The following is a 17,620-nucleotide window of genomic DNA, read 5'->3' as shown; positions in this document are numbered from 1 at the left end:
ACCACGAGATCTGTCGCTGCTCCTGCACAGCTCTGCAGCCAGTACCGAAACAAACACGGAATGGGAAGTAAGGCACCATGCGCCTTTGTCCCACCTGCTCAGATCAGGATTGCCCTAACCCTAAAGACCACGCATTCTGGATGGACTCTGTCCCAAAGCGTAGGCTACAGGGGTTTACCAGGAGCCTGCAAAAAAATTAAAACAACAAATGACGTACGTGTACGTGCACTTGCCTTCCAATTTCCATACAACGGCAGGCCGTGCGATTCGCCACACCATCCACCCAAAACCCATCAACCGCCTCCAAAGCTACCCATCACACCAATGCAAACGCTTCACCCTCCTCCTCCTCCCCAACAGCCACTGATTTGATTCCCGACACAGAACGAGATGGTTTCCCTCTCAGCCCCACCTTTTGGGGACTAAGCCGCTCATCTGCCTTGCCGACAGCGAGCAGAGCGGCAGATTTGGCTGGGCTCCCCCCCAGCTCCCCCTGCGCCGCGGGAGATAAGTCAGCCTTGGCACCAGTACCACCACGCAGCCACCCAGCCCAAGGGCAGGCCAAAAGGCCGCTGGAAGAAGAGAGGGGACGGAAGGACCGAGGAGGGAGCAGGAAGGCGCCACGAGGTCCGGAGCAGAGCCGCGCCGAGGCACGGGCAGGCCTCCCTGCGAGCAGGCCGGGAGGAGCGCAACGGAGACGCTGCGCGGCCCCCGCGTCGGCCCCGCGCCCACCCAGCACAGCGCGAGGAAAACACCCAGGCAGCGCTTTCGTGCGCGTTTTCAGCCGATGCTGCCACAAGAAAGCAACAGGGAGACCCATCGGAGAATGATCGCGGGTAAACGTTAACCTGGCAGAAATAAAAGCGCTCTGAATCCAGAGGAGTTTTCTCACACGACTCGTAGGGCTGCAGAAGGCAGGGGACAGCACCGGGGCAACGGGAAGGACAAGACAGCCTCTTCCTCTTGCAGCACAGAAACTACAACTATTTCAGGCCTGGCCTGGACAGAAATGAAAAAGAAAGAGATGCCATAAAAAGTTATGCAAGAAATCTGCTGAAGAGACAGAAAGCGGGAAAAGAAAGTGAAGAAATTATTAACGGAAGAAAAGAAAGACACGGGACACCAAAATGTAAAAGCACAGTTTATTTGTCCATTTAAAACAGGTCGTCACATGCGAGAAAGTTTACCCCATTAGCACATATCCACAAATACAGCTTCTTCACATACGCTAATCCCTGTCCAAACAATAACCTCACAGCCCCAGCTGGGAGGAGACTGTCACCGCCTGCTATTTTTACCAGTATAGAAACTGGGGGAAAGACAGCCCGCGTGGCTTTTCAAGGCAGCGTGAGCCATCCGAAAGCACAAGGGCCGACTCTCGATTACCACGCCAAGACCGTCTTCGTTTCTCAAAGCCAAATTGTCACCCCGAGATGAGAAAGTCCGTTTTAGGTGAGCGTACCAGCAGACGTACGGATCAAGCAGTCACTGACCTGACCATGGGCATCTTCCAGCCCAGGAGGGCTCACAGCGGCGAGGGAAATACATACATACCAGCAAGATTTCCTCAACGCAAGCAGGCAAGATTCGGACGATGAGTCAGGATGTCAAAGAATAATTAAACCTGGCCAGGCATCACCTTTAAAATATTTCAGTGAAGGTCAATGAGGACCTGCACCGAGGACAGAGGTTTGACAGCTCCTTGCAAAACAGAGCGGGACTGTCTTGTTTGCCATGAACTCCAGACCCTAGAAAGCCATAGCGTTAGCTCCTCAGGCTGGTGTGAAACACTACAGCTGGCCTAGGCCGCTGCTCTCATTTCAGAAATGTCTGAAAGCAACTTAGAAACAAATAAATAATGGACAGCTGACTCATTTGCTAGCACACAGCACTGGCATGCAACGTCCCAGGAAAACAAAAAAAACCCAAAACCAAAACAGGTTTTTCACTCCCTATATCAGCAGACAAGCAACGCAATTTTGCAAAAGGACCAATATTTTGGAAGAAGCAATGCACACGAGGGCACAGCTGTCCCTAACAGCATTTAATACAAAGTTCAGCAAGGCAAAGTTCATCAGTGAATGAATTACAACACATAAAACAGAGATAAAAGATTAAAGCAGCAAGAGTTCAGCCTGCCGCCCTGGCTGTGCCTGGCAGAAGAGGTAAGGAAGGAGAGGAAGAGTAACACTGATAGTTCCTTCCAAAACAATCTGCTGCTTCATCTACAAGAGATCTCCCAGCTTTGTTGACCTTCTAGCAATTTTCTTCAGTAAGTTTTTTTTATTCTAGCTTCACATTATCCTCCGTGCTCCCTGCAGGTGTTTCCTTAGGGATTTTCACCCAAGCATAACAGGCAGGTGTGCGCATCTCATTTCCACTCCTTTACTCCTAAGGATTATATAAAAGTAAATTTAATTTCTTTAGGCATCCAGTAAATTAGTAGTCCCTTGGTGATTTGGTGAAATGGTAAGTAGGATACAACAGCAGTGACTTATCAATTACAAACAAAAGTTAACCAACGTCAAAGCATTTTTTGGTGCAACCCAGTAAGAACACCCATTCTGTGCATATTGCAGAAATGTGTTACTTTATGCAAGTGCATTAATGGTGACTAAAAAGCTTTTTCCCAAGAAATGCAGCTTCTTTCTTTTTTAACACACACAGGGATTTCTGCTTTTGTAAAAAAATTTTTAAAACTATTAAAAACTCAATAAAAAGCAACTTTTGCTATTACAAGTTAGGACCATGTATATATCCTAGGAAAAGTCTTCATGCAGTTTTTTCAAATACTTTTGGGGGGTAAGTTTAACGACAATCTAAATGATTAGTGGTACTCGATACAATCTTAGTTTGAAAATACTGTTTTAGGATGACTCCTTTCAAACAGTTCAAGCACTCACTGACACTCTCAAAACTACTTTTCAGCTTTTTATTTTGAAACACGTTCTCAATGGATACTCAGTTTGACTTTAATAAAGATGTTTAAAAAGTCAACAGCATAAAATAATAGTTTTTTAATATTCGGACATCTCTTCTGGCACAAAATCGATTTTTGTTCTTTTCAGTAAGAAAAAGCAGAAGGGAAAAAAAAAAATCCAGTTCATCCTAACCTATTTCTCAATCTTTCTTTTCCTGGCTCAGCTACCACCCAAGCTAGTTATCTGGTACACAGGCATACCACAAGTCCCATGCTACTACTCTCCAAGAACTGGACTGTCAGAAGTTACGGCACTAAGACCACAGGCTTTTTTGAAGGATGAGTCACCTCTGAAGCGTCTTGACAGTCCATCCACAGCGCCAGACTCCTCTGTGCCTCTTGGCTGGAGATGAGATGAAGTTGTGGACAGTGAGAAATGGCCACATGCAACCTCGCAGCGCGAAGCAGGCTCATTCTCCCCAGCCACTCTGGACCTTTCCTGAAACAAATGTTCTAACTACATCTCTTAAGTATCTGTAAACCCCCGAGTAATTTTGCAGTCCATGCACCTTAACTGCTTTCTCGTCTCTCAGGCAAGCTACTCCCTTGCTACCTTTACCTTCCAATTTCTCTTCCACGTCTGGAGCACTATTTCACAGACACAGCAAAAATCACAAGATTAGGAGTAATCCCACTTGGTGATGAGGAGAGGTCAAAGTGCCAGGCACGAGCTGTCACTCCTGGGGCTGCACTATCACCCTAGCATGAACCCACTGGGAGCTGATACCATCAACTGCCCCAAGCAGCTCCAGTCCACGGGGTCAAATGCTCTCCCACTGATCAAAGGCAAAGGTTCAACAGAAATGCTTGACTGAGCTAACTGCATCACACTTACAATTTTCCTAGCAGTTGATATCTATCTACTGAAAGCAATATATGCCTTGTCACAGGTAAAGACTGGAAAATGTCCTCTTACTCACTAATTAAATATCATACTCTTAGTATTGTATGGCTTTCCTTTCTCGTGGACTATTAATGCACATCACATGTTGAGAATATATGCTCCACATCTTGAGTACAGCAGTTTATTCTGGTGCAAATGGTCTTCAATGTGTCAGGTGGGAAACTGGATCCTCAAAGGCCTTTCTCTAGAAGTCCTCAAAACCAAGGCAAGGAAAGCTAAAAATTTTGATAGCATCATTTGTGAACGTCACCTAACAGTATTGTCCCCTTATCTGTGCCAGACTTCTACATTTGACTCATTCTGCTGCTTTAGCAAAAGCATAATAAAAAAGCAAGCACCTAAATCTTCAAAATTTGTTACTGCCAGCTGTGGCAAATGAACAGTCACCAGCATGAAGGGGGAAAAGAAAACCAACCCCAAAAACCAACTGTCAACACCTGTCATTGACTTTCTTCTAACAAAACTTAGAAACAGCTTTTTAAGGAAATCCGAAGCTTTTTTAATAGGCTAGTCCAAATACATGTGGCTTTAATTCTGTCAAAGACTGTGGCCTGAAGCAGTACATCCAGCAACTCAAGTATCTACTGTCCAGCATTTCTTATTTCAGAATCTGATCCAGACACAAAACAGCGGAAAGCAACCTGTGGCAGCACCTAAGCAATCAGAAAGGCAGGAATCATAGGCTGGAAATTAAGGAGTTGCTAATTAACTTTTTCTCACTCAGGGCAGCTGCAAACCCATGGACCTCCAAATCAACCATTTCTCATTCACCTCCAAAATATTCATTACAAAAATTGCTATTTTGACAATGTCCTTTTACCTCCATGCAAGCTTCTGTATTTGTTAAAGCTAAACCTAAGGCAGAAATGATGAGACTACATCCATCCCCTGTGTGCACCTGCCACAAAACAACAGCAAACCAAGAAGCCCACCCCAAACTGAAGATCCTGTGATGCACATGCACAGGAAATCAGTTAACAGACTGTTAATACTTTTTTTTTTTTTTTTTAAAGTAGGTTAGCAAGCTCCCAAGAGAACCCATTAACCTAGAATTAAAAACTGAATAAAACAATGTTTTGGGAAGAGACTTTCTCCTTTATGCCCCAAGATGCTGAACTCTCTCTACTTTCTTCAGCTCTGGGGAAAATTTTGAATTCTCCATCTCCATTAACTTCCGTTCATACCACTACTTTAAGGTGCTTTGCTTCTAGAGGCTTCACATCAAATTTCAGTAGCTTTGGCTGATTTCCCTAGGGCACGCTGGCAGACAATGAGATGGAGATGCTGCAAGCTCTCAGGTTTTGCTGCTACAGGAAAAGGAAATCCCCATGATTTCATCATATAGTCACATAAGCCAAGGGAATGAAAGTTAATCTGGAAAGAAACGAATAAATTCTAGTCTTTCTAACGTAACTTTGCTAGGTCATCTTCATAAAGTCTACACTATTAACATCCCTTCAATATACAGAGCACATACAGATCGATGTTTACATACAGCGGCAAAAAGATGCACACAAACCAGCGTCTGTTTAGGCAAGTTTCCTGAAGCATTTCAGTATGACAATAGAAGGATGTTTCCATCCATGCAAGTCAACCTTATAAACTTTACTTTCAGAAAACAAGTTCATTTTTGGAAATGAGTAATTTCTAGAAAAATCTTTAAGCACCTGAATGACAAAAAAAAAAAGTCAAACCACTTTTTCCTATGTCCTATTTAAGTCTCAAGAACTATTTATCTTCCAATAATGTTTTTATTACTGCCATAGTAGCCAGTTACACCATCGACCTCCAGAGAAAAACAGGCAGGTGGAGATCTTGTTTCCCCTAAACTACATCTCTCTGCCTACTAATGAAAATCTCAGAAACCATCTTAAGCACAGCATTTGAGACTGCTGTCTTCTGACTACCTCTCAATCAAGACAGCACGCTTAGGCATGCAGTGAAAATTTTGCATCAAAACCACAGTAGTCCCCAGCTTAAAGAAAGTTCTGTATTTGTGCAGGGAAAATGCCAGCTTTCAATAGTTTACCCCTCTGCTCGCAAGCAGAGGAACAACAACAACAACAAAAAAAAAAATATCCCCTACGCAGGTAGGAACTGGGGGACGTAGGTAAGCACAAACCATCAGCACCAGCTGTCAGAGGCAGCAGTAAATCTCCCATCCAGTTTCTACAGCATCTTTGTCATTCCCACGGAGATGAGGCACAGGAGCCCTAACGCGATGCTGGGTTCGGACGAGAAGGCTCCCGATGGGGCAGAAAGAGGGGGTAAGGTGCGCGAAGCAGCACTGCAGTGCAAGACAGACCCATCATCACCATCCCCTTCCCGCCCCCAGGCTCACCCCTTCTGCCAGCTCCCAGCAGGGCTTGTGTTTTATGAGATCTATTCACTCTCAAACCCAAGCTAAGGGCAAAGACAGGCGATAAATGAGAAAAGCATTTCTGGCTAACTGCAGCCATCAGAGCATGGTGGTGTTACACGTGTTTATTTTAAGTCTTGTAATCTTTCTGGCCGGCATGGCACCGAAAGCTGTACCCACATTAACACATACCAAAGGAAGGAAGTGTTTCACTGGTAGATGTCCAAGCATTTTAATCTGGACGCTCAGAGGAAGCAAAATGTGTATTTAAAAAAATAATCTGTGATGCTATTTACCCAACCCTTCAAAACAGAGGAGGTCTGATATTAACAGACACAGCAGAGTTGAGGCTACCGTTCTTAAGAGCTTTATTATTTATACGATTTCAAGAAATAAGGCAGGATATTTATTGTTCCACAGCAACACGTTAATAAGCTTTTGGTTTTAAATCTTCTTTACCTCCCTCCCTGCCTGGGTACACGTTAACACTCCAAGACTACTTATGTGTGCAAATTTTGGAACAGAAAATTGTCCTCGCTTAAAGAAATTAATTACAAAGTACACACTAAAGCAGAATTAATAAACACAGAATTTTTTGTGTAAAAGCAATGAAAAGCAAATGCAGCTTACAAATACAGTAAGGAGAAACAGATGCAAGGGGGCATTCCAGTCTTGCGTATGCCGCGCACTATTTCCTGCTTTTGCTAACAAATCAACATTAGTTGAGAAAATCATAAGCCACAAGTTATAAAAATCTATTTAATATGCAGCAGAAAAAAAACATTTTCAGTAGTCTGCCCAGTTACACTTCAGTACTTCCTAAAGCAAAAACCAAAACGAGCTTCAATACTCTTGTTTTCATTTGAGTTTTGCTTACCTTTGCTCTTGTGGATGCTCTTCCACATCCTCCTCCGAATCAGCCTGACAAACAGAGAAAATACTACGTAAGAATCTCAGAATTGCAACAGGGTGCACTGGACGTACGTACCATTTTTAACTCCTCCAAAGATGGATTCTCACGTAACCTCCTTGCTAAAGAAACTCAGAAATCTAAAATTCCTACAGCGATTCCTTTATGATTCAAGTAAGGTGGATGCTGGCCATTCCATTTGAGGTTTCAGCTCATTTTGCCAAGATAAATGGTGACTTAACATGGCTACTCCATTATTTTTTTTTTCCAAGCGTTGACTGAACAGACTGATTTTCCATTTATACAAATGCATCTATACAAAATTCTGCTCACACAATTTCAATCTAAAACCATTAATTGTCCTCAACCTACAGGACGACTATTTCCTCCACACCTTCAAATTATCTGCCCCATCAGTAAATTTCAATAGCCAGTATCTGAGAAAACACGATGCAGAATGCCTTGAAATTCAGATGACATGGTTAGTACCAAAAGCAAAGGCAAGGTACCACATTCCAACAGGGATGGAGAGATCCAAACCCAGATCTTAGCGATCAGCAGCACATACAGAAATCAGAGAGAGGAGAAGCTTTAAACGAAATAGCTTAGCTCAGTTGCTGGACTAAGGTAATTTTTGAGACATGCAGTTAACAAACCATGCCAGCTTGCAGTTCTCAACCAACCACTTTGAGCTGTCTACAGAAATGAACTCAAGCGTCGGTTCAGCGAGCTCCCTGCAGGAAATCCATTTAAAACAAGCAGGTAGCAGCTCTGAACCGGCCAAGATCTCCAGGAAAGCTTTAGGTACGACTCAAAATAGAGCGTGTTACAGCCACCCAACCTGCACTGATGAAACCAGGGGCAACTTTAGGGAGATTAACATTTTTCAGGAGGAGGTCACAATTATCCTGACAGGAACAGCTGGTAAGTTTTCCCAGCTACTGCTTCTGCAGGTGATGGTTCCACAAGACACAAGCTACAGACCTTAGCAATGAAAAGGTAGGGGGGAAAAAAAAAAAAAATTAAATTAAAAGAGTGCACCTTCCACCACCCCTCCCACACATTTCACACGCAAGTGCATCACGGAACGGGCCCCAAGTCACTACCTTTGACTCTAGTTCCTATTTTCACTATACACTGGAAAAAAAAAAAAAAAACAAACCACCTGCACAAACACTGAACATCTTTCTCAGGCTTCAGATGCTTAAGCAGACCAGGCAGCCCTACCTGTCTACTGAACGGGACAGACAGCAGGGTTTCTGAAGACCTGAGCCTCATAAAGGGGGAAAAAATGACAACCACACTAAGGCAGCAAATATGGTTAACATTATTATTAATAAACAACATTATTATGGCTAACATAATGATGTTATGGCTACTATTATTACAGATTTTGCCAAAAACTACCAGTTGCATCTAAACTTCAATCTTTTCCCACAAGCAGCTCATCCAACAGGAGCAGCACAGCCTTCACCATAGCACAACCAGATCTGTAACAAGACTGACAGGGAAGCAGAAGTTGATTTGAGGACTTGATGATCTTTCTGCACGCTTGCCCTTAAAGGGAGGCTGGAGACACCGTGATAATTGTCCAGGATCTGCAGCACATCACATGGCTCTTCAGCACAGACCTACCTACCTAGAGGTCCTAGTACCTGGCCCTCATGAAGACCTGGCCATCTCCTCTAATGACTGAGCTAAGCCTTGTTTTTAGTCTCTGCCAGTACGGCACAATATAAACCCATCATCTGTTTTCCAGCTTCTCCGAGCTCCTTGTGTACTTCCAGGACCTCAGTACGATACCAAGCAGAATTAGAGGACTCCTCATCCACCTTCTCCAGAAACAGCTTTTCTGCCACAACAGGCTGGCAAGCTATCCTCATTTTAAATGGCTTAACTCCTCCTTTAAATGGCTTAACATCTGCCAGGCATCAGAAACCTGGGACTGTGTCATTACACAGTGCTCACCCTTAACACTAGCTATCTTACCACCTCTCTTCTTCACTTTTTCTCAAGCAACAATGAAGGAAACCTTTCCCGATCTACGGTGCAGCCACAGCATAAAATCTCAGCTGTGCAAGAAAAAAAGTTTTTAAAAATCACCCTCAACTCTGAGCATGCACACAGAGCCCCACGTCCAGCTTCCTCCTATCTTCTCTCCTCTGTATGCCACACGCTACATGTATACTTAACACTGAGGATTTTAAAGTAGGGGGGAAGCTTTCTCAAACTACCATATTGCCGGACAAGTACTACAGGGGGATAGTGAGAGGAAGGGAATGACTCCTGAAGCCAAAATGCAGGTCCCAGCAGCCTATCCATGACAGGAAAAAAAAGCTCCTCCCTCCAAACCTCATCCTGAATATGGGCAGGTGCTTATCTTGTGCTAGAAAGCCCCTGAAAGCGCCCCTCCCATATCACACAATACACGAGAGCTTGGGCTGACAGCTTCTGCACAATCTGCCTGGCCAAGCAGCCCCAAGTCCTATCAGCACCACCCAGAAGCTCAGCTGGGAGGCTGAAGGAGCCTTTTAACAGCCCAAAGAGGAACACAATTCCCACCCCAAGTCTGTCTCGGGCTTTCACACAAACTGCACACCTTCAGACAAACCCTGCTTTGAAGTAGGTGACTCTGTACGTTCAATTTGCGCGTAGCTGATGGGATGCGCCACTGTTAATGACATACTGCAGTGCCGTGTATCTCAGATACGTATGTAAGATCAAGGTCTTCATCAGCTTTCGAAACCGGCAGAACAATTAACCTGATTAGCCCCTGAGCTGCGCTGAAGAACAGGAACTGAAGACGAGTTGCTACTACATGGGGAAAAAAAAAAAAAAAAATCTTTCAGAACCGAGCAGAGCATTTAAAGTGAGAACCCAGGCAGCAGCTCTGTACGTGTGTCTGTAACAGCCTATGACGCAGTAAATACTGTGGTGTCTTTCTCTTCCTCCAAAATTCAAGCACTTGAAACATTATCACAGTAATCTGAAATAAGCAGTCACTGTAATTTCCTAAGTATCTGCAAGCAAATTGAAACATACACAAGGCGTTCCTCTAATGAAACATCTCGCTCATCTCCTACATGCAACGCGCAGGAACAGTAGAAAACCCATCATATCAGACAGACATGGCATGACACCAAAAAAGAAGTTTGATCTATGTTGCCCTTGAAGTCTCACTGTCATTTTCGGTTGTGATAACAAGACCTACAACTTAACCTTCATTACTTCATTTTAAAGTAGTTCCTCCCTTGAAACTGAAGGAGCTGGAAGGAAAGCGCTGAATGCCCTGCTCTGCAGGTACCCAACCCATCTGCCCCTGCCTTCAGATGCTCCCAGTAATCACCGAAGCGGTTTCTGATAGACAGAAACCCGTGACTATGACTCTCTGATACCTCTTTTAAGTGGTGTCCACCATGAACAACAGTGTTTGTGCTTCTCCTTTCACACACTCATGGCCGTGGAGACAGAAGGCCCAACACCCTTACTGTACTTCTCCTTGGGCTCTTTCCTCTCCTCTTCAGCAAAAAAAAAAAAAATATTACTAGCCACCTTTCAGCTTTGCACTGAAGTGCTCCAACATGGCTGTTTACATTTGGAGTTTTTTCAGCCTTTTAATGGTGAAGGGCTTGGGAGTCAAGTCCTACACAAAGGAGCTTTTCTCCCAAGCATTTTAGTTAAGTGAGTATTAACAAGTTACAAACAAACAAGCAAAACCACAAAATTATAAAATTATAAGGAGCCTGAATAAAAACCACAACTGCTCTAATCAAGCCTCTCGCACTTGAGATTTTCCATGTCAAAATCCCACTGGTTTTCCATGCATCTCCCAACCATCAGAGCAGGCAAGACTTTACATTTTTCCACATTGAGGACAAATGATGGGAAGAAAAACAAAAACCCAGCCACGTTTGCTATAAAAAGGAGGTGAAGGGCAAGGAGGAGAAGGAGAGCAAGGCAGGAGCTCTGCAGCTATCCCACACTTCACACCACCTTCAACAAGAAAGAGGAACTGGGCGCAAGGGAATACGGATACCACATCCGACCGGGAAACCCAGCTCGTCTCAAAGCAAAAAGGGAACCCAGGAAGAAGCATTAAAATGCTGGAGGAAGCTGCAGACCGGTGGAAGACCATCAGCATGCTAGATAGAGCCAGCTCCTCCTCAGCGCTGGCACACGAGCCCACGCACACCCTCACCGACTGCAACGCTCCGGGCACCCGTCAGGCTCGGCTGCGGAGCAAGAGCAGTAGGTGAGCCATCCCCAAATGGCTCTGCAGGCTTCAGAGGAAGCCAAAATCAAGAGGGGGGAAAAAAAAAAAAAAAAAAACAAAAAAACAACCAAGCATGGGGGGAGGGGGGAGGAGAAAAAGCACAAACACATGTAAAGAGGGAAGCTGGGAGGGGGCACACGAGAAGCACGAACAATGAAAGGGAAGCAAGAGGAAACAGAAGGTAGAACGAACGACCGGGGTGGAGGCATGGGGGCCCTGGGCGGCTGCGCTCCAGCATGCAAATTCATGCAGTTCACATAGACAAAGCGATGCTGTGAGAGGCCTAGAAAGCAACTGCAAATATTAAAATGCTTTGGTCCCCCCCTCCCCACCACCTCTTAACACCATGTCTTTATTTGGCATGTGCTCTCGGAACAAAAGCACGCACGGGCAACCCGACGGCTGAATGGGCTACTGACCCATCCAACTTTCACCCTCCATTTCTGCAGGCAGCAAGGAATGCTCAAAACTGCTTTATCACAGGCAGCTGACGATGCATGAAAAATAAGATAACAGTGCAAAGCCACGACAGAAAGGGAAAAACATCCATCACACAGCGTTTGTAAGCCGCCAGAAAGAGGCAAAAAGGCTGGGCAGACAGGGCAACCTAACCCACACCCCTGCTCAGAGCCTGCGACACGCAGGCGGGAGGGAGGTGCTTTGGGTGAGGAGCATGCATGCTTCCTTCCCTGGATTTTTCACTTCTGCATGTGAAGTCCTCGCTCTCCTGTGCTGCACTCCCGCCCTCCCTTCTCCAAAAGGGAACAGGAAGAACCAGATCAAGGAACCAGGACAATTCCCATCTTCCCCGAGACCTATCTTTAAACACGTGAATGAAGCAACCCTTGGATATTCCCTATCAAACGATGCTTATTATCCACCCAAAAGCAAGGAAGTTCTTCCTCTTACCAGACCCTCACCATCGCATCACCGCTGCCGTCGTACACGAACACTGGGCAACAACCCTCTGTGAGGGTTTCAGTGAGAAAGCCTGTTCTTGCAAGGAAGAGAACATGGACAACCTCCTCGCAGCAGTAAATCAGACCTTTTTTTTTTTTTTTTTTTTTAGAGGAGCATGGAGACCAACAAGCAATAAACCTCTTGCAAGTTCAAGCGCCCCTCTAACAAAGCAAGGGCAGCCAGATGTTAACAGATGCAGCGGTTTTCCAAATCCCCAGAGCTGATGGTGGCACCTCTGCCGACACCCCTCACCAACCCCGAGTGGTCACCCACCGGACACGGCAGGGGACGGCGGCAGGGTGGGTAATCCTCGCCTCCTCGGGCGCTCAGAGGAGAGCCGCGACCAGCCGTCGCAGAGCGGTGCCACCACGCCATGGAAGCGGTGTTGGAAGGGTCCCTTGCCACATCCGCAGGGACAGAGGGAGGTCTCCTTTCCTCCTCCCCGCCCCCCCAACAACTGGAAAAGGCAGCTTCAGATTTGGCCACAGGCCCCAAGCCTGAGAGATGCTGGGTAAAGCCCAAGCCCGCAAGGGAGCAGAAATTCGGACGCCGGGGTTGGGCCTGGAAGCGAGCTTTGGTCTTAAAACCTGTTTGAGGAACCCAGGCCCTTCTGCTTCAGCTTGAGCCGTCACCGACGTGTCAGATGCTGCTGCTGCGGTCTCCAAGCTCAGAGGGGAAAGCCATGCAAAACAGCCTCTGCACCGCTCGTGCCCAGGGACGGGTTCATCTGGGTTTTAACGTCTGCCTTTTATTTCAGCGAGCCTATCGCGATTTTCACTTCTTGCTCTGTCACAACTGAAACTACAAGACCTATTTTCTTTCCTGCCTACCTAACGCAGCATCTACAGAAACGACGGAGGAGCAGCAGCATCCTCAGCTTCGCCTTTCACTGCTGCAAGGACTCGGCGGGACCACACGCTCCACCACGCCAAGTTCAAGGGACATTCATGCCTGGTTTTGCTTCACTCACGCTAGAGCTTTTTATGGGGATGCTCCAGAACAAAGTGTTTTCCAAGAGGACCTAATCTCCTCAGGAAGTAAACATCACGTCATCATCACTCAATTGCAGCTTTGCAACGAGGAGCAACTATAAACGACTGCATTACACAGCTCTACATCTAATGCATCTTAATGTCTTCAAGGTAAGGACTGCACAAGCAAAAGGTCAAGCTCCTTAAGCATCCCTGGGCACAGAGACTCTGCTCCTTCTCTTAGCTACAACCACATCTGCACCAGGCAAATTCTGAACAGCACAATATATATACATACAAATACTTTAAAAAAAAAAAAAAAAGTATCAGAGATGGTACTTTCATAACACCACAACACAAAACGCTGGGCCCTGGTAAGCGGCATCAATTGTTAGCCAGCTGAGGAGAGAAATAACACTTCTGCTGGTTTTCCCCTACGTTAATGGGTATCAACGGCTGAGCACTAAACAGAGAATGATATAATGGCTTAAGAGAAATAAATTACTCTCTTTTCCCTCTCACACACGATGACGTCCCTAAGGACTGCTTCTTCCCATTTATGAGCCTGGTGCCTTGAAGTCTAGGAAGGCCCAGCTCAACATATCGCAGAGTCCGTCAGCGCAAGTTAAATGACCGCCTCAAATGCCATAAACTCCAGACCACCGCTGCCAGCACCCCTCCTCGCTTGCCAGCCCAGCCACCTATTTTACCGGACTGGCTCCTCTCCCCATAGCGAATGTAACAAATCATGTTACCACTCAACAAAAGCGGCTACAAAACGCGCGAGGCCGAGAGGAACGACATCAGAAGTGATGTGTCATTTGAGGGGGAAAAATGGCTTCACCTGAGCAGGTCCGAGATATAAATATAGGCGTATTCGTTACGCGCGCATCCAGGATTTACCGTGCACACGTACATTCATTAAAAAAAAAAAAAAAAAAAAAATTAAAGAGAAAACGGGAAAAAACCACAGGGAAAAATCCCCCCGAGCTGCAAAATCGCGCTGCCGGCTGCAGCGGCGCGGCGCTGGGCGGGGGGAAGCGGCGGGGCCGGGGCTGCGGCGTGACAGCGGGCGAGGCCGCCCCCGCCCGCCGGCCCCAGCGCGGCCCGGCTCGCCCCCCGCCGCGGCCCCACAGCCGCCCCCCGACCCAAACCCGCCCCCCAGCCCCTCGGGGTCCCGTGAGAGCCCCCGACCCCCCCGCGCCGGGCCCCGGCCCCCCCCCGGCCCCAGCCACTGCCCCCCCCGGCGCCCCCTCACCTGGGCGGGCAGCAGGAGCTCCCCCTCCTCGGCCGGCCACAGCTCCACCACGCCGGGGATGGGCTCGATGGCTGCGGGGGCAGAGAGAGAGAAACTGCGGATGGGCCGGCCGCACCGGCCGGGTCTGCGGGCGGGAGGCCGGAGCCGGCAGGCGGCGGGGCCCGGGGCTCCCGGCGCTGGGGCAGGCCCGCAGCGACGCGACGCCCGCCTGACAGCGGGACCGGGCGGGCACCGCGGGGCGCAGGGCCGGGAAGAAGGGCGGGGGGGGGGGGGGGGGGGGGGGGGGGGGTGGCGGGGTGCGAGCCACGTCCCGGCTCCCTTTGTGTCCCGGGGCTGCCACCGCGGCAGCCGCCCGAGGGACGGCGGCGGGGGCGGCGGCGGTGGCCCCGCTCGCACGCCCGGAGCGGTCAGCGGCAGCACCCCCGCTCCCTCCCTCCCTCCCTCCCCCGCTCCGCTCCGCTCCGCTCCGCTCCGCCGGCGCCCTCACCTTGCCCCTGCGCCTCCCCGGGGCGAAAGCAGGGCAGGAGGACGTGGAAGACGCCCAGCAGGAGGTTCATGGCCGCGGCCGCGCGGCAGTAGCCGCTCTGCTGCGGGTAGCGCAGCCCCGCCATGCCGTGCCGCGCCGCGCCGTGCTGCGGCTGGGCGGGGGCGCCGAGGGGGCGGGGCCGGCGCGCCCGCGGGCACCGCCCACCGCCACGCCGCGCGGCTGCGCGCCGCCGCGCCACGCCCCCCGCCCGAGGCCACGCCCCCGCCCGATGCCACGCCCCCCCGCCCGAGGCCACGCCCCCTGGCCAGGCCACGCCCCCGCCCGATGCCAGGCCCCCGCGCTCCGCCGCCGAGCACGTGGGGCGCCGCCAGGCGGGAGTGCCCTCGTCCGTCCCCCCCCACCGCCCCCAAAGCAAGAGGGGAGCGAGGGAGGCGTTGGGGTGCAAAGCGGTGCCAAATGGGTGCTACGGCCGCGGTTGTGCAAGTGGCGTCGGGTGGGCGGCGGGAGCTCCCTGCCCTCCCTCGCACCCGTGCGGGGTGTCAGCAGGCCGGGTCTTGGGGGCTCCCTTCCGCTGTCCTAAAAAGCAAAACGTCACAACAGTGAGCAAAGGAAGAAAACAATGAGGCAGCCCGGACGGGGAGAGGATGGGAAAAGAGAGAGCGTGGGGGGAAAAAAAAAAAAAAAAACCAAAATAGCCCCGATCTGATGACCTTGGTGCAGCTGTTCGTAGGGAAGATGCTGCCAAAGCGCACGGCAGTGTAAGGTTCGGAAAATAAACGGGCAGCGGGACTCATTTGCCTCAGTCTTCCTTGCCTGCTTGGCGCTCTGTGTCGGAGGATTGCGGCTGCTGTCCTGATCCGTTTTGGCTTTAAGTCACTGCTCTGGTGCCTGGTGGGTCTCTCCGGTAATCGTGGCCTTTATAGAACAGAAGCAGAGGACAGGGCCCAGCGACAGCGTATGCCAGTCATGCGGTTTTAACACGCGTCTCACGCGCCCTTCTAATTGTATTTGAAAGCGCCTGTTCCTTTTGCCGAAAAAATAAACCCTCAAATGCTTAAATTGCAGGAAAAAACAGTTGTTAAAATAATTCTGCAAACCTTGAGGAAAAAAGAAAGCCGATACTCTGCTAACGAGGTTTGCACAACCCTAAAATTGCATCTGGTTCTCTCCTTACTGACTGCACATAGTAACTCACATAAACAATGGAAACGTGGTGCTTACTCACCAAAGGCTCATAAATAAAGCCAAACAAATGACAAAACCCATTTACAGCCCCGGACTAAGACAACACATGAGGCCGTTTGAGACCTCGGTCCCCGTCGGCAGCGGGACAGCTACGCGATGCCCTCTCCGCTTAGCGGTTGTGAAAGCTTTTCCCACCCAGAGGCTGCCCAGGTTCGACGGAGCAGCCGGGGCGAGGAGCGCACCTCTGCTCGCGGCAAAAGCAATGCTGGCCCCCTCCCTAACGGAGAAGACTTCGGCGTTCGCCCATGTTGCGCAACGGCCGACGTACGGCGACGCAGTCTTGTCTCCTGCCCCCGTCTTCCTCTCGCTTTCTTCTCTTCCCCCCACTTTTTCCTGCTCTCTGCCTGTTAGACGGGTCTTTTGTTTTCCACCCTGTCCCTCTGCGTCTTTAATCGCATGGCCCATCCTTCCCCACATGCGGGTGGAGGAATCACTGCGCCGGTTGTATGCACGCACCCCGTGGCACCCCTCCGCCTGTGCCCCTGAGCCCCCCGGGGCTTGCAGAGAAGCAGCACCTTATAAAATGAGAATGGGTGGATGTTCCTCTGCCGGCGAATGTGCAGCCACACTCGGACAGGTGCATGAGTAGATGCTCTAGAGAGAAAGAGGGTTATAATGGTGTAAACTTTACGTAACAACCCCACCCAGGGCCGCATGGCACCGTGAATGTGGCGTGCATTCAGTAGGGAACTGTTCCCGCCACTTTTGCAACTGGTCCCAGTTGGAATAGCAGTTAGAGCCGTAGGCTGATGTTATTTTAAATTATTAGGTTTTTCCTGCTGAGTTCTTAAAAACCGATGTCAGCACGAGCTGGTGATTCTGCCTGTCTGAGTCTGAAAGTCGACTGCATTTTTAACGTCTGCAGAAGGGCTCTGGCTGGCAGTAGGTTGGGGTTTAGAGAAAAACTCTCCTACACAGTCTTGAGACTGGTTTAGCCAAACAGGTTTTAAGATGTTAGGCGAGAGAGGCAGCCTGAGCCGCAGTCCAGGCTGGGACGGGGCTCACCTGGGAGATGCTTCCCCCGTGAAAAGCAAGGGGCACGTTTGCAGCCTTGGAAAGCGGGGGAGCTGTAAGGCTTTCTGCAGGCGTCCTAGAGCCACCCCGATTTGATGGCAGGGCTGAACAGCTTGTTTTCTGGAGGCTTTTTCAGATGCAACGGGCAGGACTGGGTGGAGATCAGGGCCATGATGCAGATGTGGCGATCGGATGGGGAGATGCGTGTTGCGTAACAGACATCAGATGGGAGCAGGCGACCTAATTGTGTTCCCGCTCC

The 17,620-nt window shown here is 49.2% G+C and overlaps 1 protein-coding gene across 5 annotated transcripts in view; it reads right to left on the bottom strand.

Annotated features, from left to right (window-relative positions):
* The window catches only part of TMEM131L (transmembrane 131 like), an 81,373-nt gene extending 66,147 nt beyond the window's left edge, over positions 1–15,226 (bottom strand). For all 5 annotated transcript variants that reach the window (XM_075708656.1, XM_075708659.1, XM_075708657.1 and 2 more), the window contains exons 1-3: positions 15,103–15,226; positions 14,616–14,686; positions 7,121–7,164 (exon numbers count right to left, since the gene is read on the bottom strand). In XM_075708656.1, the coding sequence (XP_075564771.1) occupies positions 7,121–7,164; positions 14,616–14,686; positions 15,103–15,226 (239 nt within the window). The remainder of the gene's footprint in view (positions 1–7,120; positions 7,165–14,615; positions 14,687–15,102) is intronic.
* Between the last annotated feature and the right edge of the window lie 2,394 nt (positions 15,227–17,620).

The sequence above is a fragment of the Pelecanus crispus genome, chromosome 4 (assembly GCF_030463565.1).
Source record: "Pelecanus crispus isolate bPelCri1 chromosome 4, bPelCri1.pri, whole genome shotgun sequence".
In the NCBI taxonomy this organism is placed as follows: Eukaryota; Metazoa; Chordata; class Aves; order Pelecaniformes; family Pelecanidae; genus Pelecanus; species Pelecanus crispus.
The sequence above is the reverse complement of the archived record's forward strand: the minus strand, read 5'-3'. Positions and strand labels throughout refer to the sequence as shown.